Source organism: Chamaea fasciata, unplaced genomic scaffold, assembly GCF_029207755.1.
Source record: "Chamaea fasciata isolate MVZ Bird 193981 ecotype frontalis unplaced genomic scaffold, bChaFas1.0.hap1 SCAF_2, whole genome shotgun sequence".
NCBI lineage: Eukaryota > Metazoa > Chordata > Aves > Passeriformes > Sylviidae > Chamaea > Chamaea fasciata.
In genome coordinates, this window is record NW_027094087.1 from 25,110,155 (window position 1) to 25,137,233 (window position 27,079).

Genomic DNA, 27,079 nt, shown 5'->3' on the forward strand with positions numbered 1-27,079 from the left:
CGGGGAGCGAGGTTCTTTATGCGGCGGGAAGCCGGCGGTTGCCGGAGCTGCGCGCGGTTGCGGCATCAGAGAGGAACGACCCGGGCGGGGGCAGAGGGGGGCGCGGCGAAGGCGAGGAGGAGGAAAAAGAAGAGGAAGGCGAGCGCCGGCCGGGGTGCTCCTATTGTTCCTCACCTGCGCCGGCCGGGACACGTGGCGCCGCTGAGTCCCGCTCCTCGCCCCCCGCCACTTGACGCGCACGCAGTCGCCCGGCACCATGGGCAAGGGGGTGAGCGGCGGGGCCGGGGCGGGAAGTGGGAAATTCAAGGAGCCGGACCGTGGCCGGCGCCCTTTTTCCCTTCGACGGGGCCGCGCTTTGTCTGTGCCGGGCTGGGGTGGGTGCGAGCGCGGCCGCGGCCGTTGGCGAGCGGCGCCGGTGCCGCCGGCCCCAGCAACGTGCGAGGGCGGCCGCCGCCGCCGCCCGCGGGAAGGAAGAGCCGCGCTGAGGGCGTGGCGAAGCCCGGTGTGAGGAGCCGGCGTCCCAAAGCCCCCGGCTCCTCCTTGAGGCCGTGTCTCCCCGACCGGGGGCCTCCCGCCCGCCCGCAGCCCCCGGGGCTGGTGTTATCTGGTGGCCTTGCGGAGCTGGGGAGGGAGCGCGGCTGCTCCCTGGGCTCCTGGGAGTACTTTAGACTTTCCTTGAGACACGAGGGCCCGGCGTGGGGGGGCGGGAGCAGGGGAGCCGTCAGCGTTATTGGGGCGGGTTGGTAGCAGTGAGGGTGTCATGGGAGATCGTGGCGGGAGGGAGGCGGACACTTCTGAGATCTGTTCATTGGGGTGGTAAATTCTCGCAGAAAGGCTATGCAGCGGTTTCTGCCCTGTGTCAGAGTTGTTTCTCCCTTATAGCGAGGAGAAGTCCTTAACTCAGATCGGATCTTTCAACTAAAAAAAAAAAGTGTATGTGAAGGCTGTTGGAAGGAAAAGAGTGGTGGAAGGCTGTTGGGGTCTGTTGAGCTCAAGCGCCCGTGTGTGGAGCAGGAGCACCTCTTGGCTTGCTCTGATTTTATGTCAGAAAAATATAGTCCAGTTTCTGGGTTTTGTTGCCTGGGTGTTTGTTTCTTCCCTTCGAATGCTTCCCTGTATATCTGGTGTAGTTGGAGGTGTGTAGATTTGTGTTTACTTTTGGTTTAGACACATTCCAGTAAAATTCCCAGATTTCTCTGCCTCCTGAGGAGAGGGTGACCGTGCAGGGCCATGGCAGCGGTGGTAGCATGTTCCCTGCCAACAGGTGTTCCGTGCTTCCCGGGCGCTGTTCAAACATTGACTTGACTTTGTATTGTCCTCATCGGTGCAGTACAGCAGCAGCAATGTTGACATAACTGCATGAGTAGCAGGGAGAGCTGCAAAAACATGGCTGAGAGGACAGCTGCTCGGAAAAGGGGCTTGAGGAGTGTGTGGGGTGGGCTTTCAGCATTTGTTCCGTATATGGGGTTTCTTTTTCTTTTCCTAAGGAAGTCCTTCTGTTGCCTGGCAGTCCAGCCTGTTGTATTTAAATCCAGTAGGCAGCAGGCGGTGTGAACAGTAAAAGTTCATCTAGGAGATTAAACACTGAGGAGAGATTTGGCAGTGTGAGCAGGATTCTGAATCTTGTTAATATCATCAGAGCAGCCTTTGAGTTGTGCTTTGAGTTGAGCGCAAAAGGCTTCGGGGGCTCAGCCTGCCTCGGTGGGACTAATAGAAGGTACAAAGGCTTTCCGATGTAGAAAACTGTCTTGCTCCGCTTCAGATTTCATAGCTTGCACGGATAATAAAGCAATTAGCCTGCAACTGAAGCGCCGCCACAAGGGATAATTCAGCAGGGATAATACGGCTGCCTCATGCTTTCTGGTAGCAAGTCACAAGATTTGCCCGTTCAGCAGTGAGAATGCATGCGGATAATTGGGGACCCCCTGAAAAACGGGCACGTGAGAAAGATGGAGTGTGGATGCAACACTGAACGGCATGTGCCTGCCCTGAGTTAGGGTGCCCAAAAAGGAAACCTCTTTCCCGGGGGTGCATGAGATGGAAGAGCAAAAAAGAGCCTAAGTGTGAGAAAACAAGTTTCTTCTCTCTCTGGCTGTGAGGAGAAGCTGTGTGGAGCGTCTGGTTTACTTTAAATGGTAATGGGGCAATGGGAGGGCCTTCAGCTGCTGCTATGCAGCCCAAAAAGCAAATTATCCAACGGGGGGTGTGTAGTGGAGGAAGGCACTCTGGATTTCATTCCCGTTCAGAGCTGACTGGAAGCTGTTCGTTGACAGGAGCATGTTTCACTCCATCTCCCTCGCTGCACAGGCGTAGCAGTAGTTGGTGGTGTGTGCTCTGGGTCACTTCTGGAGGTCAGCCCTGCCTTAAAAGCCATGAAGAGGAGTCCTTTATTCAGATCTTATCTTCTAACTCAAGAAAAGTGCGTGTGAAGGCTGTTGGAAACAGTAGTGAAGACTTTTTGAAGCTGGGTGCTGTGATCAAGCACCCGTGTGTGCAGCAGAAACACTTCTTGGCCAGCTCAGATTTCCTTGAACCCCAGTTAAGGTTTTTTTTTTCCCCTGTCAGAAACTATGAATGTTTACTGCATTATGGAACCATCTGAGGGGAAATCATGCAAATCAAAGCTATCCTTATCTGGTGCAATTAAAAAAACTGAATATATTACCTTTCCCTTCCCCCATCTCCTTGATTCCTTTTTTACTATGGCTATTTTATGACAGTTCACTTTTTATTACTATGGCTAGAGAATAGTCCTTTTGCCAGAGAAAACCCTGGGCCTAGTCAATGCATGTTTCTGGAAAAATGAGGGATCAGGGACCGGGGTATCTGGCAAGTGAGGTGAGCTGTACAACCCACTCTGATCCTGGCCTGCTGAAAACTGCAGCTCATCCTTCACCCAGGCCTTTCCAAGGGATGACCTTCACCAGCTCATGTAGGGGAAAACTGTGTCCAGTCCACTCATCTTGATGTGTTTGTCGACTACTAGAGGTGTCTGGAGTTATGGTGACTATTACAGGCAAAGAAGTGAGGAAGGTGACTCTTTGTAGTTGGCACAGCACCAAAAAGGCCAGGATGGGCTGCTCAGCTGTGCAGGGATGACATTTGGGAAGCCCTGTCTGCTCTTGGGTCTTAGCACAGCTCCAGAGCCGTAGAGATGTTTGTCCTAATACCCAGAGAGGGCTTAAGGTGTGTGGGTGGTCCTTGTTTTATCCTGATGATTAAAAGCCTGATTAGGTTTGCATCTCTTCTCATGGGAGAAGAGCTTGTCCTTCCATAATTTGGGAAACAGCAGTCTGTGCACATTTAGCAATTTCTAGCTGTTGAGTAAAAACTGCCTTGTACTGTGCTGGATGCTGAGAGTCTGATCAATTGGTGCAACTTAGATTTTTGATTCAAGACAGGAGGTTGAACACAACTCTAGGGAGGGAGTAAGAAGGATCCAAAGAAACGATTCCATCTTTTGCCAGGATTACATCGGGTCATGGAACAGAGATTTCAGTCCAATAGGCGGAGTTAGTTTTATGACTCATCTGGTTAATATATTTACTGTCTCATAAGACAGCAAGACAGTAACTTTTCTGTTTTCTCTGCACAATTGATTATAATGACATAAGCAGTAAAACAGACCAGGCCTCCAGAGACGGCATAATTTGTTTTGGCTCTTACTTGACATTTCTTGTTGGATTAGGTGATCTTAGAACAGGGTACTTCTGAGCTTGTCTGCTCATTTGTACTCCTCCTGTTTCCTGGTCAATCACGGCTTGTATTGAGAACATCAGCCATGAATGGCTCAATTAGTCCAGAGCGGAAAATCAGCAGCTATATCTGAAAGACAATAGGATTTTCTGGGGGATGTATAAAACTTCTTACGCTGGTGTATACAAATGTTGTGCTTAAGCCAGTGGAAAAAAAATAAATCTTGCATGGAAAAAAAAGAAGCTGCATTGTTTTTTTTCTGAGGCAGTTTTGATGAGTCAGTTCTTAGGCTAAGTCAAGGAACAGGGGTGACATTTCTGATGAGACAGACCTTCCTTTGTGTTCAGGACATGTGATTAAATCGTGATAAGATGTGGATGTGGAGTACCACAGGCCGCCTTCTCTTTGTACAGCAGGAAAGGAAGGGGAGAGCAGGGAAATCCTACAGCGCCGAGGTGGGATGGAAACCTCTCCCCCTGGCAGCCCAGCCAGCACAAGCCTTTGTTGAACGGATTGGGCTCATCTTGCAGGAAGGGAGGCAATGGCCCCGGAGGCACAGAACAGGGGCAGGACTTGGACTCTGATGTGTGTGTCAAGTTCAGATTTGAATGATGGAGCAGGAAGTTCAGATTGTGCATGAAATGATCCTGTAACAAGAGCTGAAGCTGATTCTCCTGACTTTCCTACTTACCTTTTCAGTAAGGGTGGGATGTAGTACTAAAGCAACAGGGAAAGTATTGAAAGTATTGTGCTTTTTTTTTTTTTAAGCTGAAGAATTGCTGAGCTCCTCTGTAAGATGGACTCCATTAAGACCTAAATACTTGGGTGCTTAAAGAAACAAGTAACTCTATCCACTCTTTGTTCTGACTGCGGCTGATCGCTGGGTTTTTTGAGTTTGTTTTTTTTTTTTAAAGCAAATCATACTTGAACAAAGGCAATGAGCCTTTTCATGTTTGCCCACTTGTAGATTGTTTCAGCTACAGCTGAAAAAGCTTAAGCACTCCTATATTCCTGGATTATTCACTGCCCCCAATGAACTCAGTAACTTTATTTCTGACAGAAGTTTCAAAGAATCAGAAGGTTTTTAGATCGCCTGCAGGAGTTTGCCAGGCTTTTCTCGGGGAGAATCTGAAGGTGGTGGAATGGTAGTCAGACAAGGCACTAGCTCCTTCACCTTGGTGAGGAATCCTTTCTCAAGCAGTAACCAAGAGGCATGTGTTTTGTGCAGGGCTGTGTTTGGACTTGTCTGCCATAGCTCCAGCAGAAGTCAAAATTGTTTCCTTCAGAGGTTGAAGGAGAGAGATGCTTCATGGCTTTTTGTGAATTGCCTTGAGGCAAATTCCTGTGATGCTGGAATGCAAGGACCTTGCTGATTTAAGTACTGTGGCTTTCACTTTTTTAAGAAGGGAAATGGGAGTTTAGGTGCAGGGAAGAGAATGTCAGGAATGCTGACAGTCTGTAGTTCTGTGTCCTTTTCCTGGATCAGTGGAGGCAAATAGTTCGGCTCTGCTCCACTTACTAAAAACTGTTTCCATTGCACAGCTCCGTAGTGGTGTGCAAAGGTTGCCTTTCCTGAGCAGGGTAAGGGGAGACTTCTGTGCATGTGAAATGTGTGAATTCAGAGTGTTGCACACAGCTTTCTCAGCACAGTGAAAACCCTTGTCTAGATGAAACTGACGAGCTCTTTCAGAAAAGTAATGATCCTCCTTTTTTGTGCAGTTTCACTTTTGGTTTCAGTTTCTACTTCTCTCAAAATAGATAATAAAGATTTCTTGTGCTAGCTGCTCATCAGGACAGGTCTTGGATCCAAACAATGGTTCCCGAGTCCAGATCACTCTCAGGAGTCCAGTTCATGGTTTGGGGTGTTCATGCAAAGAACAAGCAAGGCAGTGCATTTGAAACTTTTTCTTAATCTTGTTAAAGATTTGACTCTGGTGCCACTAAATGCTGTTTCATCTTAAAGTTCTTCTCGGGGATCTTATTAGGTGAAAATCTCATCACATAAAACTTGGCAGAGTGTAGGGATGTAACGGGTCCCGCACAGAAGGGAACAGAAGGTTGTCTTTTAAATGATGTTTATGTGCACTAAGTCATGATTTGTTTGTCCTTAGATGCTTGTTTACCCCGTTATGACTAGATCTAAATCTTTGCACGATTTCATGTAGAATTAACCATAATAAAAGTGACTAAAAATCCTACTGGATAAAGAGGCTTTAAGCGAATCATCTGCTCTGTGAAGTGTAAGCAGGACTGAGCACAGATTGAATCTGCAAAAGTGTACTGCTGCTTTGTATACCATTCTTGCTGCTCAAACTGCCATAAATTGAAAGCAGATTTCTGTTGCGTAAACTGGCCAGCTAGTTCTCCAAACTGAGAATGAAAGTGTTGGAACTTAGCCCCCAGAATGGACCAGCCAGAGGTACCACCTCTAATTTATCTTCAGTTGATAGGCTGCTCCTCCTCACCAGAGGGTTTGGAAGGCTGGGAGGGGGGAGGAGGAGTTAATGCCTTGAAGGAAACATACGTTTGCTCTCAGGAATTGGTTTCTTCTGCTCTTCATCACTTTTTCAGCTTGAGCTGAGGCTCACACGTCAAGACTGCCTGAATAGTGTGTAGCTTGCTTTCCACTGATAGGCTTGCACAATGTCTGGCTCTAATCTGTGTATTGGGGATGATACTGAGCAGACCTTTCTGTTCACTTGCTCATTTTTATTATTTATTGTAGTGGCATAACTTTCACAGAATCATGTAGATTGGAAAAGACCATTAGAATAATTGAGTCCAATCGCTAACCCGACATTGCCAAGTCCACCACTAAACCATCTCTCCAAGTGCCACATCTACACATCTTTTAAATACTGCTGGGTATGGTGACTCAACCAATTTCCTGGGCATCCTGTTCCAGGGCTTGACAGTGCTTTCTGTGAAGAAATTTTTCCTAATAGCCAATGTAAACCTCTCCTGGCACAACTGGAAGTAGCTTCCTCTTGGCCTGTCGCTTCTTGGGAGAAATAAACAACCCCCACCTGGCTACAGACTCCTTTCTGGGAGTTGCAGAGAGCAATAAGGTTTCCCCTGAGCCTCCTTTTCTCCAGGCTCAACAACCCCAGCTCCCTCAGCTGCTCCTCATCAGACTTCTGCTCCAGAGCCTTCACCAGCTCCATTGCCCTTCTCTGGACATGCTCCAGCACCTCAGTGTTCTTCTTGCGGTGAGGGGCCCTGAACTGGACGCGGGACTGGAGGTGTGGCCTCACCAGTGCCGAGCACAGGGGGACGATCTCTGCCCTGGTCCTGCTGGACACGCTGTTGCTGACACAGACCAGGATGCCATTGGCCTTCTTGGGCACATGCTGCCTCATGTGGAGCCGCTGTTGACCAGCACTCCCAGGTCCTTTTCCACTGGGCAGCTTTCCAGCCACTCTTCCCCCAGCCTGTAGCACTGCCTGGGGTTTTTGTGACCCAAGGGCAGGACTTGACACTTTGCCTTGTTAAGCCTTGTACTGTTGGTCTCAGCCCATTGATCCAGCCTGTCCAGATCCCTCTGCAGAGCCTTTCTGCCCTCCAGCAGATCAACCCTCCTGCCCAGCTTAGTATTATGTGCAATCTGACTGAGGGTGCACTCGATCTGCTTGTCCAGATCACTGATAAAGATGTTAAACAGGACTGGCCTCAATGCTGAGCCCTGGAGAACCCCACTGATGGCCAGGTGCCAGCTGGATGTAACTCTCTTTGCCACCACTTTCTTGGTCCAGCCCTCTAGCTGTTTTTTAACCCAGCACACAGTGCACCTGTCCAAGCCACAAGCAGCCTGTTTTTCCAAGAGAATGCTGTCAGAAACAGTGTCAAAGGCTTTACTAAAGTTTAGGTAGACAACTTAAATAAACTGTAATAATTTTGTCTGCCTGGCAGTCTTGTGTGTATAGTTCATGTCTACTGCTGTGGAATTTGGCTGTAAGATGTTTCTAATAATGCTGTCTTCCCTTGCAGGCTGGAAGAGACAAGTATGAGCCCACTGCTACATCAGAGCATGGCGGAAAGAAGAAGGGGAAGAAGGAGAGGGACATGGATGAGCTTAAAAAGGAAGTTGTGATGGTAAGAGTCTAAGGCACAGAAAGAGCAGCTTTAAGAATGTTTGCTATGCCCAAAGCCCTGTGCCTAATCTGACTAAAAGAGAAACAAGCTGGTGTGCTGACAGCATGGTGTGACTGAAGGCACTGATCTCCCTTCTCCTCCCCTCCGTCCCCAAGCCAAATGTGTTGTAAGTGTTTAAGCATCAAGATGAGCACACAATAGACCCTGGCAACATCACTTCTCAAAAGGCACTTGACACAGAACCTAAGCCTGTGCCTGCCTGCATTACCCATAGCAGTTTAGATGTATTTCCTCAGCCAGTTGAGTGCACTCTGCATAGCAGCATTACAGGCTTTATTGTGCTGTCATGTGAGTGGGACTGCTGTTTTCATTCCAGCTGAGGAGTTGGGGCTGTACAGCTCCATTTACTGCTGGCCTCTGCTCAGACTGACCTCAGTAGTATTCCTTCTAATTGTGTGTGAGGCTGTGGGGAGTGTCTCCCATCTCCATCTGTGAAAGCTGGCTGATGCTAGATCTGTCCATGAGCATCATCTGGCTTAGATCTGCTGACCTTGAAGGTGCTGCAGATTTTGTTTCTGTTCTGTGGGTTTGAGACTGAGCTGTAACATTTTTGACCCCTCTGTTAGGAAGAGGGGATTCTAAAGATTGCTCAAAGATCACATTCTGTGTTCAGTACTGATGTATACTTGAAGCAACTGCTCCTCCAGTACAGCCATTTAAGTGAGGCACTGGTCTGAACCAGCTCAATCCAACTGAAAAATAGCCTGACTGTGAGGAGAAGCCACTTTGGGGAAAGAAACACTTCCCCCAAAGTAGTGCTTAATATAGCAACACCACTTAAAAATGTGTGAGATTACAGGTTTAATCTTCTGTGCATTCCTAGCTTCCTTCCCAACTCCTTTTCTTTCCATTCCTCTCTCAACCTCCCAAAAACAACCACCCACTGAGGTTTCACAGAATTTCCTGGGGGTGTAAGGACTGCACTGAGAGAAAGTCAGACTTTTTCAGAAAAGCTTTTAAGTACCCAAATAGTCACAAGAATGCTAAAGATGAGACTGTGCTGAACTCCAGAATGGGTTTGAGATTTCTCTTCACAGAGAGAATGAACTAGAGTCGTGCTATCTCACCCACCTGTTGCAAATAGGAAACCTGGGGTGGGGTGGAATTGCTGAGCTCTTTTCTCAGATTCTTTTCTCTTCCAACTATTTCTTGTCTTTCAGGATGACCACAAGCTGAGCCTTGATGAACTTCATCGTAAATACGGAACAGACTTGAGTCGGGTAGGTAGGCATTGTATTCCTTCCCTCTTTGCCCTGATCTGAAAAGAAACAGCCGCAGCTCAGAGCATTTCACAAAGGGAGATCTGGGTGGTCTGACTTTGGTATGGGTTGGGGTTTTTTTTCTTCTTTTTGTGTTTAATCTCCCTTCCTCCAGTTAAGTTTCTCAGGCTTTGGGTGAACTGTTGAATTCACAAGTACTTCTCTTTATCCTCCCACTGTCCAACTTGACTGCAATGCTTCAGTGACTTTGCTTCTAACAAAGTCACTGTTACCTGCCTCTGAGTTGCTCAAGGTCAAGTTGCTCAAGTTGATTCTTGGTGTTATTTTTTTCCGGAGGAGCATGTAATGAAGACAAATGTTTGTTATGTTGCCACTGTAGTCTAGAGAGCTAGCACATGCCCAGAGACTTAATGATGGCTAGTAGCAGTTAAAATTCTGCCTTTCTGCAGTAAGAGGTATGCAAATGTCATAGGCTTCCTTAGAGTCCGGTGCAGAAGCACTGCAGTGGTTTTACACTTTTGCTGCTGTTTGCTTTGCTTAATGCATTTATTGCATGATTGCAAATAGCATCAAGTCTGCTCTTTATAACAGTGCAGAGATTTGCATTTTTGTGTCCAAGGTAGTTGCTTTTGAATGCTGAACTTCCTGGCAGGTTCTTCTAACATGTCATCATTTTTATGGCCTCCAGTTTTCACTTGTTCCATAATTTGATAAAGGTGGATGGCACTGTGCTGTTCCTCAGAGCTCAAAGTTTGCGGCTGTAGCCTTCTTGTCCTGCCCTTCTTCAGTGTTTGTAGGCCCACGGCCTGCAGGCTCCTGAAGTAGCATTCAGCATCCTGTAACTCCTCTTTTGGCATTCAGCTTTCACATCCTGCATTTGGGTTGTGGAGCCCTGGCAGGTTTGGACATCTCTCCTACCTATTAGCAGCTGCTTGTTGCTGCATCAGAACTTGAGCAAATTCAGACCTACCTTCTGCAGTTGGTCTTGCCACGATGCCTGAAAAGGGAACCTCTCTTGTAGGGTTTGACTTCTGCACGTGCAGCTGAGATCCTGGCTCGTGATGGCCCAAATGCCCTCACGCCCCCACCCACCACTCCTGAATGGGTAAAGTTCTGTCGGCAGCTCTTTGGAGGATTCTCGCTCCTGCTGTGGATTGGTGCTATTTTGTGTTTCCTGGCTTATGGCATACAGAGCTTGATGGAGGAGGAGCCCAACAATGATAATGTAAGTAAAAATGTCTGGTTTACCTCAGAGGCAGCCAAGCAGCCTGTTGGGCTCAAGGCAGATTAACTTCCTTTAAGCGTTCAGTCCAGAAGCTTTTCCCATAAGCACGGGAAGTTCAGTGTGTGTGAGCTTAACATGTTTTGGAGTGCTTCCACATAATGAAATGAACAGGCAACTTCCTTTGTGTTGTGTTAACAACTGCTAGCTTGTGGATAGCTTTTGTGTTCAAAATGTAGGTAGACTGCAAGTACCTTCATGCTTGTGATGGGGCATTTAAATGCCAGGCAATTTATTTGGACAAACTGGAAGCCTTTCAGGCAGATTGTCCTCTGACTCACTTTCTCTGCTTTTTGTAGCTGTACCTGGGTATTGTGTTGGCAGCTGTGGTTATCATTACCGGCTGTTTCTCTTATTACCAAGAAGCCAAAAGTTCCAAGATCATGGAGTCCTTCAAGAACTTGGTGCCTCAGGTATGGAATAAATAATTTCTTTGAGGTCTGGCAAGCTATATCTTGTTCAAAGGTACTAATGGTTTTAAACGTCATGTCCAATTGCAAGGGCTGTTAGTGGGGGTTACTAGCTTCTAATTTTGAGGGATCTGAGAGACTGCTCCAAGTAACTACACTAATAGGCCAAGGTAGTCCCTGAAAACCGGTGGGTTCCACCAGCTTTTAAACAGTCGTAGTACAATTTCTTCATAGTCTGGGGAGTTCAGTAACTAGTGTAATAAGCACTGAAATTTGGATTCCTTCATGGACAGTCTGGATCATACCTAACTATCACACTGTCACCTTGGTAACAAGGAGCTTTAATATCATGAAAAAAAGTTGTTTTTCTCAAATACCATATATATCAGATATAAACATCTGAGTACAAGTAGAAACCTTGTAGAAGCATAGCATAATTATTTTAAGATTCTTAGATCTTTTGAGCCTCGTCTTAAGAGCTGCTTTTGACATAGATTGTTTCTTCACTGTCTTTCAGCAAGCACTTGTAGTCAGAAATGGTGAGAAGATGAGCATAAATGCTGAAGGTGTTGTAGTTGGAGATCTAGTGGAGGTAAAAGGAGGAGACAGAATTCCAGCTGACCTTCGGATCATATCTGCACATGGTTGCAAGGTACAGTAGTGGCGGGCTGTTGGCAGTCTTCATTCTGAAGGAGGATGAATTAGTCTTCTATGCTGTGAATGGGGGCTGGAGTGGAGGAGAAGGAGGGGAAGTACCTAGTAGGCAGCTGTGTCTGCTCGTGTATGATAAAGTACTCTCTTTCATGTAGGTGGATAACTCCTCGCTTACTGGTGAATCAGAGCCTCAAACCAGGTCTCCAGACTTCTCCCATGAGAATCCACTAGAGACTAGGAACATTGCCTTCTTTTCCACCAACTGTGTGGAAGGTATGTGTGTTTCCTACTTCCCTGAAGTATGAGCAGTGATATTGAGCTGTATAGATAAGCGTACTTCTACCGTGCAAGAGCAAGGTGAAAGTTCCCATCAGAGTTGTTGCCCATTCCAGCTGCAGTACTGTAGAATGGGCAAAGACTCCACAGCACTACTGGGTCTTCTGTTCTTGCTTCTTTTAGAGGAGCAGCTATGTGATGTGTCTTCTAGCCTGCCTGTTTTATTACGAGTAAAAAGTGTTGAAGTGCAGATAACATAATGTGAACTATGAGGTAGAGCTCTATGAAGTACTACAGCTCCTGCAGAAAGCAGGAACCTCTGTCAGGACTTTTGTTGCAGCTCTGAATATGGAGGTAGGCAGTCTTTCTGCTGAGGCCCACCCAGAACATCTCTTCCATGCCTACAGGATATTAAGCTGTGGTTGCTTTTGTTTTCTGAAACCCGTCTCTCTTCCAGGCACTGCTCGTGGCATTGTCATTAGCACTGGAGATCGCACTGTGATGGGACGTATTGCCAGTTTGGCTTCTGGACTGGAAGGGGGGAAAACTCCAATTGCTATGGAGATTGAGCACTTTATCCACCTCATCACTGGAGTGGCTGTGTTCCTGGGTGTCTCCTTCTTCATCCTTTCCCTCATCCTTGAGTACACGTGGCTGGAGGCTGTTATCTTCCTCATTGGGATCATTGTGGCCAATGTCCCTGAAGGGCTGCTTGCAACGGTTACGGTGAGTGAAGTTGGACTAAAGATGGAATTTGCTACGTATGTGATCCTTAAGGAAGTGGAGTGCATTATCTCAGTGTGCATTCAGAGAGGTGAACACTAAAGTAATGGAAGATGAGTGTGTAGGCTTCGGATTTATAAGTTCAGTGTATGTTAACTAACTGCCTGAATCAGTGTCAAGTTCTGCAGTTATTTATCTCATAAAGATGGGTCCCTAAGTTAGACCTGCACAGAGGCTTGTCATCATGCAGCTGAAGTCAACAAGACTAGGCATTCTATTCCTGCCTTTTTCTGTGGCAAGAAGGGGTTTTCCTGCTACAAGCATCAGGGTTTCTACGCTCACATGCACACCAGCCCTTCCAACCCTTTAGAGCTGGCAGAGCATCCCACAAGCTTCACTTCAACCCCAGCTTTTGGTCTGGGATCTGTCAGAGGTTTTTGTAAGTTTGTTTTCCTGAAGAGGTGGTGAGAGTATCTAGGTGTTCTTAGGTTTATGGAGAGCAGTGGTGGACAGGACAAAATGCTTTCATGCTGCCTTAGGAAGCAGAGTAGCAACCAAGCCAGGGAATGAACAGCTGGGAACTGGAGCCAGATGAGAGCCTCTAGCAAGAAAGTGAGCTGGAGCTGCTCACTTCTTACCCCAGTAACTTGCAAGGCCTATCACCTGAGCTAATTTGGACTATTTCATATGTGGCTCACCTTCACCTATTTTGAGAGCTCCCGTGATTAGGAGGTGGCAACTTTAACTGAAATGTTAGTCCTTCCTTCCTAATGCACTGAGAAGCAGGAGGCTGAAGCCTTTTCTGGAGGTTTTGTAATGAGGAAAATGTCATTTAAACCTAGCACCTGGGCTGAAGTGTTGCTGTTTGTTCTGCACTGGCAGGGTGAGCAAGGAGTTAGGGAATCACTGCAGGGCTTGGAACCTGGTTGTCATTCCATGTGCATGTTGAGTTGGACAGCAGTGTTATTACTGCACAAGTGCATCTAACCTGACATCTTCTTTCTTGTCCCCCAGGTATGTCTGACACTAACAGCCAAGCGTATGGCTCGTAAGAACTGCTTGGTGAAGAACCTCGAGGCCGTGGAGACCCTGGGTTCCACATCCACCATCTGTTCTGACAAAACAGGCACTCTGACACAGAATCGCATGACAGTTGCCCACATGTGGTTTGACAATCAGATTCATGAGGCTGATACTACAGAGAATCAGAGTGGTAAGTCTGCCTCTCTGTGCTTGGGGCTTCTCATTAAAAATGGCTTTTTCTGGGCCTTCCTGGACACTGGTACTTCTGAGAACCTGTGTTTGTAGCTCTCCAGTCCAAGTGATGTTCACAGTGCAAGGACTTCTAATGTACAGTCTAGGATGAGCATTAAAAAAAATTGAAATGACACATAGAAAGCTTTGCACTCTACCATGACTCTTTTTAATCCTTAAACTCTGTATCACCTGCCTTTTCTGCAGAATTACTCCATTGGAATTTGAGCCTCTTGAATGTTCAGCCCGAAATGTTTGTCCTGTACATAGAAATATTTGCAAAGTACCTGATTATCTTTGCTAAAATGTATCTTGATGAAATTGCTCAATCTTAAGTCTGTTGAAAGTATGGACAGCAGAAGTGTTTGCCCCAGTAATAATTACTTGAGGCTGGATATAGATGGAAATTTCCCATGTGGAACTAAATGGTTGCCTTTGGACAGGGGTTTTCCCAGAACATCCAGGTTGTGTTTGCATAGTGCCAGCAATGAATGTAAGACTTTAGAAGGAAGTTTCTCCTAGTCGATAAGAATCTGAAATCTCAGTGTGCTGTGCAACTGAGAGAAATGCTTGTCTCTCCAGAGCTGTTCAATACAACCAAACGCAGGAGTTTCCGAGCTGTTGTCTACCTTGTGAAATGCTGTGCTTGCAACACATTAACATAAACATCTTTCCAGTAGTGCTGCTGCACCCTGCCCTGAACCAGTCCAAAACATTGTGCTTGCCTGTGCTGCTTAAAAACGCCACTTTATTTTAACACTATTGCAAAGTAATGAGCTATAAATAGATTTTTTGGAAGCCCTAGGCCTGGCAATGGTTGGCTTGGCTGCAGTGGAAATAAACCTAGAGGATTTCACTTCATGGAAAGTATGTTAGGTTATCAGTTAACTGTCTCTTGAATTTATCTCCTTTAAAGTCAACTTAAGAGCCAGAATGAGTTTCTTTATTTAAGCATTGTTCCTTTGGGAGCTATTTCATCCAGTTCCTGGGTTGATGGATAAAGTGAGACAACCTGGAGGTAGAGCCCAGCATCCCTTGCTTAAGCCCTCTGAATGAATGCTCTCTGTCCAGAATTCCTTGGCTTTGTCAGCGTGTCCCTCTGTTGCTGCTGGATATGGAATCTTTACTGGAATCTTGAAAGCAGAGGTGTACTCTTGCACTGCTGCTGTTCCACCCTCTGGTCTTAAAATAATCAGCTGCTCATCAAGTGTCTGGGAAGAGTGGAGGAATGAAAGATGTAGTGATGTTCTGAGTGTGTTCTGTTTCTGATATTAAGGTTTCTGGCTCTTAAACCTGTAGGATTTTGAGCTTACGTGACTTTCTTGAGGGGTGGCTTTTGACATTCTTCCTCTGCCATCAGGTGCTTCCTTTGACAAGAGCTCAGCCACTTGGACTGCTTTGTCCAGAATTGCAGGTCTCTGTAACCGTGCTGTGTTCCAGGCTGGCCAGGAGAATGTACCAATTCTCAAGGTGAGTTCCCAAAAAAAAGGTGTTGGTCTTGTTCCTCACCACCATCTTGTCATAATGGTAGTGAGATTATATCCTGTGTGTCACATGAATCTGCAAAGTTGAGGTAGCTGCCACTCTTAATCTTTTCTACAGTCTAGCACTCTTAGTAGAAGTGTGCTACAGGCAGAGGAGATGGGATTGAAGAGACATTTTCCCCACAGCAGAATCCCAGCCATCTTCTGCCATTTACACTCAGTTTAGGAGGCCAGATATTTCAGACCGCGCTAGAAAAGACCAGAAAGCTTTCCTAGGCATTTACCAGTATCTGTCTGTTGCAGGAATTGCTATCTCTGGCATTTATACACTTCAAAGCTGCAAACACCTGGTGCTGGGGGAGCATTGGTTGTGGGAGACTGGCTAGAGGCAGTCTCCTCTCACTGACAAGTCTCCCTAAGCTTTCAGTGCCGGTGCAAATGCTGGCATAGCACCAGTTCACATTCCTCCTCCTGAACTGTGACCCAGCCAGGGCTGAAATTAACCGTACAGTGCTTATAATCTGTCAAGTATTAGTCATGTTGCTTGGTAAACTTATTCCCAAGAGAATTCGTATGCAGTGGTGGTAGAGATGATGGAACAAACTATTTTTCCCCAGTACTCCTCTGACTGTATCTTAAGTCTACAAAATGTGACCTGAAGTTAGTAGAGCTGGAGTTCTTCCTGTTTAAAGAAGGCTTAGGAGAGGGGAGTTTTGAGAAGTCTTTAGATACCAAAAAGTAGTACAGTAACGGAAAAAAAAATCTTAGAGACCAGAAGGACAAGAAATACTTGGTTTCAATTGCAGCAAAGGAAACTCCACCACAACATTGGGCACATACAGATCTCCTGGGCTGAGAATCACCCATCTCCCATCTCTACCAGTGCCGTCCTTTATGTGGAAAGGGGAGGCATGGACAGATCAAATTTCTCCCAAAGGCTTGATAAGCTGGTGTTATATTGAAATGGGAGAGTACATGAAAGTTTCTGTGTGCACGTCATCACTCTTCATCTCATGTTAGCTGTTCTTTATGGCAAACAGCTTACAGCAGTTCTCAAAGTTTACCCTCCAGCCTCACTTGGTCTGACTGTACCTGATTATGTGCCTTTCTCTTACCTTTTAAAAAGGCTTCTTGACTTTGTCGCAAGAAGACTGCTGCTCTCAAGATGGGAGGCCTGGCTTTCTGAAATGCAGTATTTGTCAGTACTAGATAATAGAACTATTTATTCTTTGCTTTCATATAATGTTATGTAGAAACTGGGACTGGGCTGTGATGAATTCACTCTTAAAAACTATTTTAAATATCCAGTCTTCTGTGGTTGTATGTTTTGATAGTTGTCTTTTTTCCTCAGCGAGCAGTGGCAGGAGATGCCTCTGAGTCTGCACTTCTGAAATGCATTGAATTGTGCTGTGGTTCTGTCAAGGAGATGAGAGAAAGGTATCCCAAAGTGGTGGAAATACCATTTAACTCTACCAACAAGTACCAGGTAAGCAGGTGTCCTCTTGAAAGGAGAGCTGCTGTGTGAAGTACTTGTGTAAATTTGTGCACAGTGTGCCTCAAAACTTGTCCTGGCACTCAAATCTTGTCTAGCCATTACTTGCTTGAAGGCTGCTCTAGATATCTAAGTTAACAGACCATTGTGTAGGAGCTGCACTGACGCTGAGGTGTCAGCTGCTAACAAAGGATCAGACACGCTCTCAACCTGTGTAGTAGTAGGGCACAGAGTGTAGAGTAACTCAAATCTGGGAATAGGAATGAACTGCTGGGAAGTGACCTTAACAGGTGGCACTTGAATACAGAAAAGGTCATTACAACACCTGCACTTATACCCTAATGCTAAAGAATGCACAGATTCCTTAGTTTGTAAACCTCTTAAGGGGGGGGGGGGGGGGGGGTGGATGAAAACTAGAGCAGAATATGACAAATGGCCCTGAGCTGCCATAGTTTCAAAACACTTATGTTTATTACTTGTGTCCTTCACAGTACATGTTTATAGAACAGATTAATTTCTTCCACCTTTAGCTGTCTATCCACAAAAACGCTAATCCATCAGAATCCCGTTACTTGCTGGTGATGAAGGGGGCTCCAGAGAGGATCTTGGATCGCTGCAGCACCATTCTTATTCATGGCAAAGAGCAACCACTGGATGAGGAAATGAAAGATGCTTTTCAGAATGCCTACCTTGAGTTGGGAGGCCTCGGGGAGAGAGTGTTAGGTAAGGAAAAACAGCCTTATTACATTGGAAAAGATTTGTCCTTCATGTTCCCGTGCAGTCCTCACAGATTAAGTGAAGGGTCACTCTGTTCCTGCAGTGTAACCATAGTATTAAGGTCACTTCAGCAATTCATGTAGGGACAGTCCTGCCTTTAATCCAAAAGGCAGACTGCAGAGTCTGGTCCCCACCGGGCAGCAAAGTCACATAGATCAAAATGCAGCAAAGCATTTGGGACCTTCTGTGGGACCATGGAGTATTGAGTTTATTCCTCTGCACAAGAACCAGGCTGTCTGGGCACCTAGCAACAGCTGGTAGTTGTTAGAATAGGAGCATGACTCCTGTCTCAACAGCCCTAGCTAAACCTCTGACTAAGCTGCCCAGTTATTCTTGTGTAGCTGCTTGCAGAAGCAATAAGTGTTCACTCTCTCTGCCTCCCGATGTGTAGGAACAGAGTAAATGTGGTTTTGATGTGTTACAGGATTCTGCCACTTGGCTCTGCCTGATGATCAGTTCCCTGAGGGCTTCCAGTTTGATACGGATGACCTGAACTTCCCTGTGGACAAACTTTGCTTCGTAGGACTGATGTCTATGATTGACCCACCTCGTGCTGCAGTGCCAGATGCTGTTGGCAAATGCAGAAGTGCTGGGATTAAGGTAATTTATTCCTGGGTTGAAAATCTCCTCACTTCATACTTGTGGAAATAAAGAGCTTCCTTGGCCTCCTGTGTTACTGTAACGTGAGCGGATGAAGTAATTGATCAGGATTTAACTACTACAGGCTTAATTTCTAAATTAAATACAAATGGTTGTGTGTTCATGAACTGAAAAATAAGTGAAACTCCAAACTGCTAGAGCTCAGGCAGGTGCAGAGAGCGTGGTGTCCCAAAGCACATGATTTGGCTTAGGCTGAGTTCTGTATGTGCCACAATATTGACTAAAATGATAGGGAAGTGCAGGCTGGAAATGCAGCTGGCTCCATTAGCTCAACATGAACAATTTTTTGATCTTCCATCCACCTCAGTCCCTCACATACTGGTAGCAGGTTACTGCCTGTACCTCACACTTGCTCTTTGCTAGGGCTCTTGAGTAGAACAAAAGACGTGGCCTTTTCAGTGTAAGGGACCCTGCCTTTTTGGCAGCATTGCCCTGCAGTACAGGCAAGGCTTTCAGGGCAGTCTGTTTGCATTTCAGGTTATCATGGTTACTGGAGACCATCCCATCACAGCCAAAGCCATTGCCAAGGGTGTCGGCATCATCTCCGAGGGCAACGAAACAGTAGAAGATATTGCTGCTCGACTCAACATTCCTGTCAGCCAGGTCAACCCTAGGTAATGTCTGCTGGAAAAGGCCAGAGCTGTTCAAAGAATTGAACATTTGCCTCTCTCCTTGCCTTGGATAATTCCTCATCTCCCCTCTGCACATGAAAAGCTTGGCATTTGCTTAGCTCAGCATCTTGTGGCTCTTCAATGTGTATCATGAGTTATATGAAGAATGCACAAGACTGTCTTAAATGTGCATGTCTTGTGTGTGGGGGAAGTACTTAGGAGTAAGATTGTAGGAGAGCAAAGTGAGTGGGGCTTGTTCCAGGTACAAGAGTTGACACTAGTGCATAGCTACAAGCAGAATATACGTAGAACGGGAACTCCTTCCTCTTAAGGGTTAATGCTTGCCTTCATAGCCTAGCTGGGACTGAGGCATCCTCAGAAAATGTGCTTTGGCATAAGCAGGCTCTTTGCAGAATGGCTGGGCTGTCTGCAGTGCTTAGCTTGACCCAGCCTGTGTTTGGGCTGGAGGACAGCCATGTAGCTTATGAGCTGTGAATAGAGACACCCTGTGAAATGAAATTGCTTGGGGGTTTTTTGGTTGGGATTTTTTTTTTTTTTTTTTTTTTTTTTTTTTTTTTTTTTTTTAGATTTTTAGGGTAGCTTCAAAACCCAGCAATGCAGGCTGGGGTTGGCTGGACTGTATGACTGAGAAGTCAGCAGCTGGTTCTAAGGGTGGGGAAGGATTTCCCCTGTCTACCCTGTCTAAACTGGGTGATGTCAAGAGCTGTGTGGATAGTCTCCTAGACCTATAAGGGATGGTATGCTGTGCTGGAGAGATGGTATTTTGCTGCAGCATGTAGGGTACCAGACCAGTCTAAATATAACATTGCATGCTTTTGTGGCCGAAGGGTGTAAATTAGTTGGAACTGGCATGGTGTGAACACTCTGTGAAGAGCCATGTGTCACCAGTCACATGGTCATCAGTCTATTGCAAGAAGGATTGCTTGCTGAAGACAGCAGCATCTCTCGAAACCTTGGAAGCTAACTACCTGAGCCAGGGGTTCCTTTTTTTCATGGATGCCAAGATTTGTGGAAACAACTAGTCTTTGCCTTGATGAACTTTAGAAAGCTATGGAAAGAATTAATCTGCTCATGAGTTTATTTTTTTAAACTGTTGCTTGATTCTGTTTCATTGTATTTTTTTGGTGTTCCCCATATGCCTCTCAAATTTTGAGCATCAAATGTCTGTGCAGAGGCTGTCTGGATTAGTATTTAGTCATAGCAGAAGTTGGTCTTTCCCAAGAGCACTGAAGATCCCGCCCTATTTTTATGGAGCAAGTACAGCTAACAAGAAATTTATTGTGAAGTAAAACATACTTTCTCTTGTTTTCAGGGATGCCAAAGCTTGTGTGGTTCATGGCTCAGATTTGAAGGACATGACTAGCGAGCAATTGGATGACATCCTGCTTCACCATACAGAAATTGTCTTTGCTAGGACATCTCCTCAGCAGAAGCTTATCATTGTGGAAGGCTGTCAGCGACAGGTAAAGAGAGGGAGAGTAAGGGTGTTATATTAGAGAAATGCCCAGACACGTGTATGTAAACTACCAGGCAGTTCTGCTGTTGAAGTGGTAGGGCTAAGTCTCCTCAGTGCTCTCATGTAAAGGGCCAGATTAAATCTGTCAGCAGCCTTCAGGTGCTGATGGCAGGCTGCTCTATGATACATAAATCTAAGGGTCTGAAAGGAAAACATCTTCAGTTTGTACTGAGGTTTTCTTCTGATCCTAGGATGTTCATTTGTAAACTTAATTCCTAAATGCTCTGGGTGTACTTGGGAGGAAGATCCAATATGTTCATGTATTGTCCACTGTCTCCTTCGGACAGAGCAGGATGGTTCTCTGGATGAGCCTGATCAGAACAGGGAAAGGGTGAAGGGAGGGCAAGGAGGAACTGAGGTCTCTTTACAGCAAAGTGAAATAGTTTTTTGTGCTTCATCTGAAAGGTAGGAGAAAGCTTTTCTACCCAAAACATCCTACATGATGATTTCACGCTTGATGTTCCTCTCTTTGTGCCTAGGGTGCCATTGTAGCAGTCACAGGTGATGGTGTGAATGATTCCCCAGCCCTGAAGAAGGCTGACATTGGTGTTGCTATGGGTATTGCTGGCTCAGATGTCTCCAAGCAGGCAGCTGACATGATTCTTCTGGATGACAACTTTGCCTCCATTGTCACTGGGGTTGAAGAAGGTGAGTCTATAACTTGTGTGCAGTGGTGGTAAAGTAACATGCTTGAGCATCCCCTCTGAAATAGAGGCATTCTGGGAGCTGTTCTTTGAGCTTGCCTCCATGACAAGAGTTTTCAAGGAGAGCAGCACTTTTCCTACTCCCTTCAAAGTTTTATTCCTTTCCATGGGTGTTCAGCATGGCCCTTTGGGATGGGTAAGAATAGGAAGCAGCTGAGTAACAAAAGCTACTTTGTGGTGTTGCCTAACACGTGACCTTACAGTCATCTTTGCCAGCTGGGTGTGACATTTTCCTCCCTGATGGAGAAGTAGCTCTCAAACAGGAGCACAACAGAAGGTCCCTCCAGGGGCTCTTGATGCTGTCCAGAAAGGCTTAGTATCCTAGTGCTCCATGCAGTGAGCCCTGATTGCTGTGACCAAAAATGTCTCCACAGGTGTTGCTGTGCATGCAGCAGTCTCACCCTTACATACAAGAGAACGCTTTCATTTGCTGCACTAGCATTCTGCCATTTGGTGTTAGCAGTGAGGCTGCCTGTGAGCTGCTTGGCTGCCTTCTGCTGACAAGTGAGAGTTGTTACCCTGTTCTCTCTTCCTTGCCCCAGGGCGTCTGATCTTTGATAACCTGAAGAAGTCTATTGCCTACACCTTGACCAGTAACATTCCTGAAATCACGCCGTTCCTGATCTTCATCATTGCAAACATACCCCTTCCTCTGGGAACAGTCACCATCCTCTGCATTGACTTGGGCACTGACATGGTGAATGTGGTTCTTTTGTCTCAAGAAAAAATGTGGATGTTCTTAGGTACCCTAAAGAAAGGACAGGTGGAAGGAAGACGCTTAAATACAGTTTTCTCTAGTGTTCTGATGTAAAGTAAATGACCTTTTGATATTCCTTTTATTCACATCTGTCTCGTGGCTCTTGAGTCTGAGGATCTTTAAGGTCCCTGTGAGGACAAACTGGGGATGGGGAGGGGGTAAGGTCCTTTTGGAATATCACATCTAGGGCTTTTGGGGAGTGCTGTTTCTCACACTGAATACATGGGATAGGGAAGACTCTATACAGTGGAGAATTGAAACTTCTCTAACAGCAGTCCTTACACCCTCAGGTCCCTGCTATCTCCCTGGCATATGAGCAAGCAGAGAGTGACATCATGAAGAGGCAGCCCAGAAATCCCAAAACAGACAAGCTGGTGAATGAACGGCTGATCAGCATGGCCTATGGGCAGATTGGTAAGATGCTCTGTTTTCTCTGGCACCAGTTTGCACTTGATGGTAGCAGAGGTTGTAAACAATCTTGAGTCAGTGACTGCTCTGCTTATTTTGGTAGGGTTGAGGTTTGGGGTGTGTAAACCAGAACCTCAGGCTGTAAAGAACTTGCAGTGATTCTTCCCGCATGCCTTATAGCGGTGGCTTGTGCAGCTTGATCCATTGAATCGCTTTCACAGTAATTTTGTTTAATTGCACAGTGCTGTAAAGGAACTGGCTGACAACCAGCTCTCCTCTAGTTCAGGCTTGTTCAGCAAGAACATAGATCCCATTGTTAGTTTAATTAGAAGTAAAGGATTCTCTCCAGCATATCCCTAAATGTGCAGCATTAGGAGCCTTGATTAAAGGCAGCTACAGAGACGTGCCCAGTTCACAGGATGGGAGCTCATGCTTAATTGCAGCAGACCTTGGGAATCTTCTTGACTGTATTTTGCAAGGGTTGGGGGTGGGCAAGGCATAATGAGAATACAAAGGGAGTTTTATCTTGTGTCCTTGAGTACAGTGCCATCACAGCACAGGGCAGAACAGAAGTAACTCTGTACAAAGTTTGGGGCAGAAGCTGCTCAGCAAAAGGGTTGCAGCTGAGTTTGATGTTAGTGTGAACTATTTCTACAGCTGCTACTTGGGACACTGAGCCCCACAAGGAGTAAAATTTTAAGGTGGTTAGGGTTTCTTGCAAACTGTTGTTCTCTGTTATAATTGCTCTGCACAGCAGCTTTATCAGTTGTATCATCCTTTCTTACCTGTTTAGGTATGATCCAGGCCCTTGGAGGCTTCTTCACCTATTTTGTAATCATGGCAGAGAATGGATTCTGGCCTTCTGGCTTGCTAGGGATCAGAGTTCAGTGGGATGACCGATGGATTAATGATGTGGAAGACAGCTATGGGCAGCAATGGGTAAGTTTTGAGGCACAGCTTAGAGGCTGCCAGCCAAAATATTAATGCCTGCTGAGCTTGGTGTGAGCACCAGAGAGCAAAGGCAGCAGGTCTGAACGAATGCTCTCTGCTTTGTCTGCGTCCTAGACCTACGAACAGAGGAAGATAGTGGAGTTCACTTGCCATACAGCCTTCTTTGTCAGCATCGTGGTCGTGCAGTGGGCAGACTTGATCATTTGTAAGACCCGAAGAAACTCTGTCTTCCAGCAGGGGATGAAGTAAGTCAGCCTGTCCATGGAGGATTTAGATGTGGACTCTGTGTTCTCCAGCACACAGCATTCTAGTCCTTCATCCCAGCAATTGTTTTGGCAAAAGTCTTGACCAGGCTGCCTTAGTGGATAAAAGAAGACTCTGTGCTCTCTTCCTTGTAGTACTTGCTTGTAGACTTGCAGTAGTCAGGCTGAGACAAAGAAATGGTGGCTTCTGTTGACATTGTCTGTGGGAGCTAGCCCACCTCAAAGGACAGTGACAGTCTAGTACACAGCCTTGATCTCTTGATCTTGTACAGCAAGAGATCTTGTGGTATGAACCCCAGACACCTCCTGCATTTGTGATGAAAGCAATTGCTGGTTGACTTAATCATGAACTGCTCTGAAGAGACTTAAAAAACCACCATGGCAACTCTGCTGTCACTTTGGATGGATGGCCTGGTAGTTGACACCTGATGAATTCCTTGGGCTGGACTGGAATGTCTGTTTCCATTCACTCCCATGTGGCAACTAGGTGTTTTTTAGGATGTTATCTCTGAAAGTACTTTGTCCCTGACTTCTTTCCTGTCTCTTCTAGGAACAAGATCTTAATATTTGGTCTCTTTGAGGAGACTGCTCTGGCTGCCTTCCTGTCTTACTGCCCTGGGATGGATGTTGCCCTAAGGATGTATCCTCTGAAGTAAGTCGCATCATGATTTTTGTGTAACAGATTGTACCACAGAACAATAGTGCTTGGGTGGGGAAGATGGATAAAAGTAGTTGTGAACTAGTGGAGCATCAAACCTAGTCTTAAGAGTTTAGGTTAGAGGGTGTCAGTGATCCTTTGCTGTCCTGTGGCACACCAGGGTTTTCTCCACTGCGTGTGCAATGTTTATGAGTAGCCTCCTGTTCAGTGCCTCACTGAAAATCAGCAATACAACTTCAGTGCCAGTGTGCTCTAGTGCAGCTGCCTCTTGCACTTACTTGCATGGAGTATTTTTATGGCTAGGGCACTGCACCTCCGAAGAAAGCCAGTTGTATTGCTGTAAATCATAGGCCGATTGATTCTTGGGTGCTAAAGAACTGCTGAGGATGTCTTGTGCCTTTTTCCTGCATTCCTTGGGAAGAGAACAAGTAGTGAAGTCTTAAAAGCTGCTACGTAGATGCAGATGACCAGTTGATGCACAGTAACCTTCCTAATGGTTGGGAAGGTGCCAACATCTTAAGTGTTGCTCAACAGCATTGCAACACTTCATGGCAGGCTTTAGTCTAAAGCCAGAGGACTATTCAAAGTTTTAAGTGTCATGAATCTTCATGGGAAAAAAAAAAAAAAAATCCTGGTACATCTTGGATTCCATTTAAAGTGTTGCCTGGAGTTGGGTGCCGAAGTGTGAGCATTTCCTTGCAAGAAAGCTGGCCTCTGCCCAGTGCCTGCAGCAGCTGCATGTTAGTAAATCACGAGGGAAACAACACAGTTCCAGCAAGCAAGGCTCTGGGCACAAAGGTTGTGTACTTAGAGGAAATGTTGCTTGATTGGTGGGTGGGGAGGTGCTGGTACAGAGATGAGCAAAGGTGCTATGACACACCTTGTGTTGGAATTACTATCCCAAAGTGGATTAATCTGCTGTAGCAGAAAACCTGGTAGTAATTCTTGGCTTGGAGGATTCTTGACTGAACCCCAGCCAGACTGAACTGGCAAGCTGGGTCATGCCAGCCTTCTTGCGCTTGAGGTGTGCCAGCCATCAAGTCAGAGCTGTGCCAGGCAACAAGCATCTCCACAGCCTGTGTTCTCACTGTCTCCTCTCCCAAACAGGCCAACCTGGTGGTTCTGTGCTTTCCCATACTCCCTTCTCATATTCGTGTATGATGAAGTCAGAAAGCTCATTATCAGACGCAACCCTGGCGGTAAGAATATGCTGCTCTTCTATGTGTTTCCTTCCCCACCCCTTCGTGCTGCTGAGTTCTCCAGAAGCCCCAGCAAAGCTTGGGCACTGTGAAGCACTATTTGTGGCTGTATTTTGCTGTGTTTCCTCCTTTTTCAACATTAATATGCAGTTAGTTCAAAGTAAGGACTCCTTGCTGTCCTTACGTTCTCTCCCATTATATGAAAGTACAAATACACTGAAGTAGTTGGAAAAGACTGATTAATGCTTGGATAGTTCTAGAAAGCTGGAACAGGTCCTGAAAGCTGGAGAACATCAATTTGGCAAGATTTTCCCATTGTGACAGGTCACTTATTAACTCGGATGCTACAGTGCAAGTTTACAAGAACCTAAAAGGAGCTCTCATGAGCCTCATAATTGGTTTGCCTTGAGACTAATTCTGCTTTCTCCCTTCTTTTCCTTTAGGCTGGGTGGAAAGAGAGACCTACTACTAAAAAGTACCTGTAAAACATTCCACGCACAGCCCATGCCACCTCTCCACCATCTCCCTTGTGTGCATACTTCATCTTTGCAAGAGCAGAACAGTGCCTGAGCAGAAGTGAGCTGAAACTAAAGGAAACATGAAGAAACATGGACTGGAGGAGACAGCAAGGGGGAGGTTGGGGTGGGGGGAGTGTCCGACCATCAGTCCAGGGGGATGAGAGTTTGAGTAGTTTTATGTGCCTTTATGTTTTTGTAAAAGGAAACCGAAGATTTTATATGTGGATTTTTACAAATAAAGATGGATTATAAGAGGATGCCCCCACATGGTCTTAGGTGGATGTTTTTCTCAAGGCAAAAACTGGTTCAGGGCAGTGTTCCCACCCTGGCTTAGGGTGTGGTGGTGAGTACAAGGGTTAGTGTCTGGCTTCCTGTTTTTGTAATAGGGAAGCAGAGCTGCTTGACCCACAGACAACAGCATATGTAAAAGCTAGTGCATCTTACTCTAGCTCAGTGCTTAATGTGACAAACTGTTTGCCAGCACTTGCATCTCACAGCCTAAAGCTCAGGAAGCTTCCTGGCCTCTGACTGTGCATCTTGGCTTCTTTGAGCGAATGGAGCATTGAGTGAAAAGCTGGCCTGCCTTAAGGGGCTCTTTGCTGGGTTCTGAGTGAGAACAGGCTTGCACTGACTGGCACTTGGATCCAAGCAGCCTTGTTCTCAAAACTGACACTAATTTTCCTCCTTACTTAGCCAAGCAAGGGATAGTGTTTCCAGTGTCCTCTGTGCATGACACTTGCCCCATCCTGATACTGGCTTGTGCCTCATGTGAAATGAGGGCAGGGGCTGATCATGGATTCTGCATCCTCCACTTCTGAGGAAGGTGTTGCTGTTGTCTGGGGTCTGAGCTGTCTCTGTGGGCTGAAGTGAGTCATGCTTTTTCCCTCTGAGTATCTAACCTTTTTCTGTATGCTTTGATTTACTGTTAATGCCTGTATGGCTCACTTCTGTGAGAACTCTGTGAGAGAGCTGGCCTTTTGCATGTGGGCAGTCACCATGAAGTCATAACTATTCATTGCTCCTAGTGCTGTTATGCTAAAGCAAGCTGGAGATGCTTCAAGCCCTGTTCCTGAACTACTGGTCTGTGCCCCTCTTAGATATGTGTCTACCTCTGCAAAGGATCACTAAACCACAGCACTTAAATGCTCTGCAATTAAAACTCCACGTTGTCATCCCTTCTTCCTCATAACTTTTTGGTTTTTTTTAAAGTGGTGTTTTTTTAAAGCTGGGTCGCTTTCCTCATGTACTGAACAATAAAAACTCAGAGAGCATTAGGGAGGGAAAAAATGAGAAGTTGAGGGTGGCAACTGTTTCAATTTGTCTTGGACACTCTACTGTGGAACCCCCAGTTGGAGATGATTAAAAATAATAATAAAGTCTTCCAATTGTTGGA

At 46.0% G+C, this 27,079-nt stretch overlaps 1 protein-coding gene across 1 annotated transcript; it reads left to right on the forward strand.

Annotated features, from left to right (window-relative positions):
- ATP1A1 (ATPase Na+/K+ transporting subunit alpha 1) lies at window positions 1–27,079 on the forward strand. The gene is made up of 23 exons (XM_066175291.1): window positions 1–268; window positions 7,684–7,788; window positions 9,009–9,068; window positions 10,090–10,293; window positions 10,650–10,763; window positions 11,278–11,412; window positions 11,570–11,687; window positions 12,148–12,416; window positions 13,428–13,626; window positions 15,028–15,137; window positions 16,503–16,637; window positions 17,174–17,366; window positions 17,845–18,020; window positions 18,558–18,694; window positions 20,025–20,175; window positions 20,708–20,876; window positions 21,475–21,629; window positions 21,980–22,103; window positions 22,891–23,036; window positions 23,163–23,293; window positions 23,862–23,963; window positions 25,077–25,168; window positions 25,612–27,079. The coding sequence occupies exons 1-23, from the start codon at window positions 257–259 to the stop codon at window positions 25,638–25,640; spliced, it is 3,066 nt and encodes a 1,021-aa protein (XP_066031388.1). The 5' UTR covers window positions 1–256; the 3' UTR covers window positions 25,641–27,079.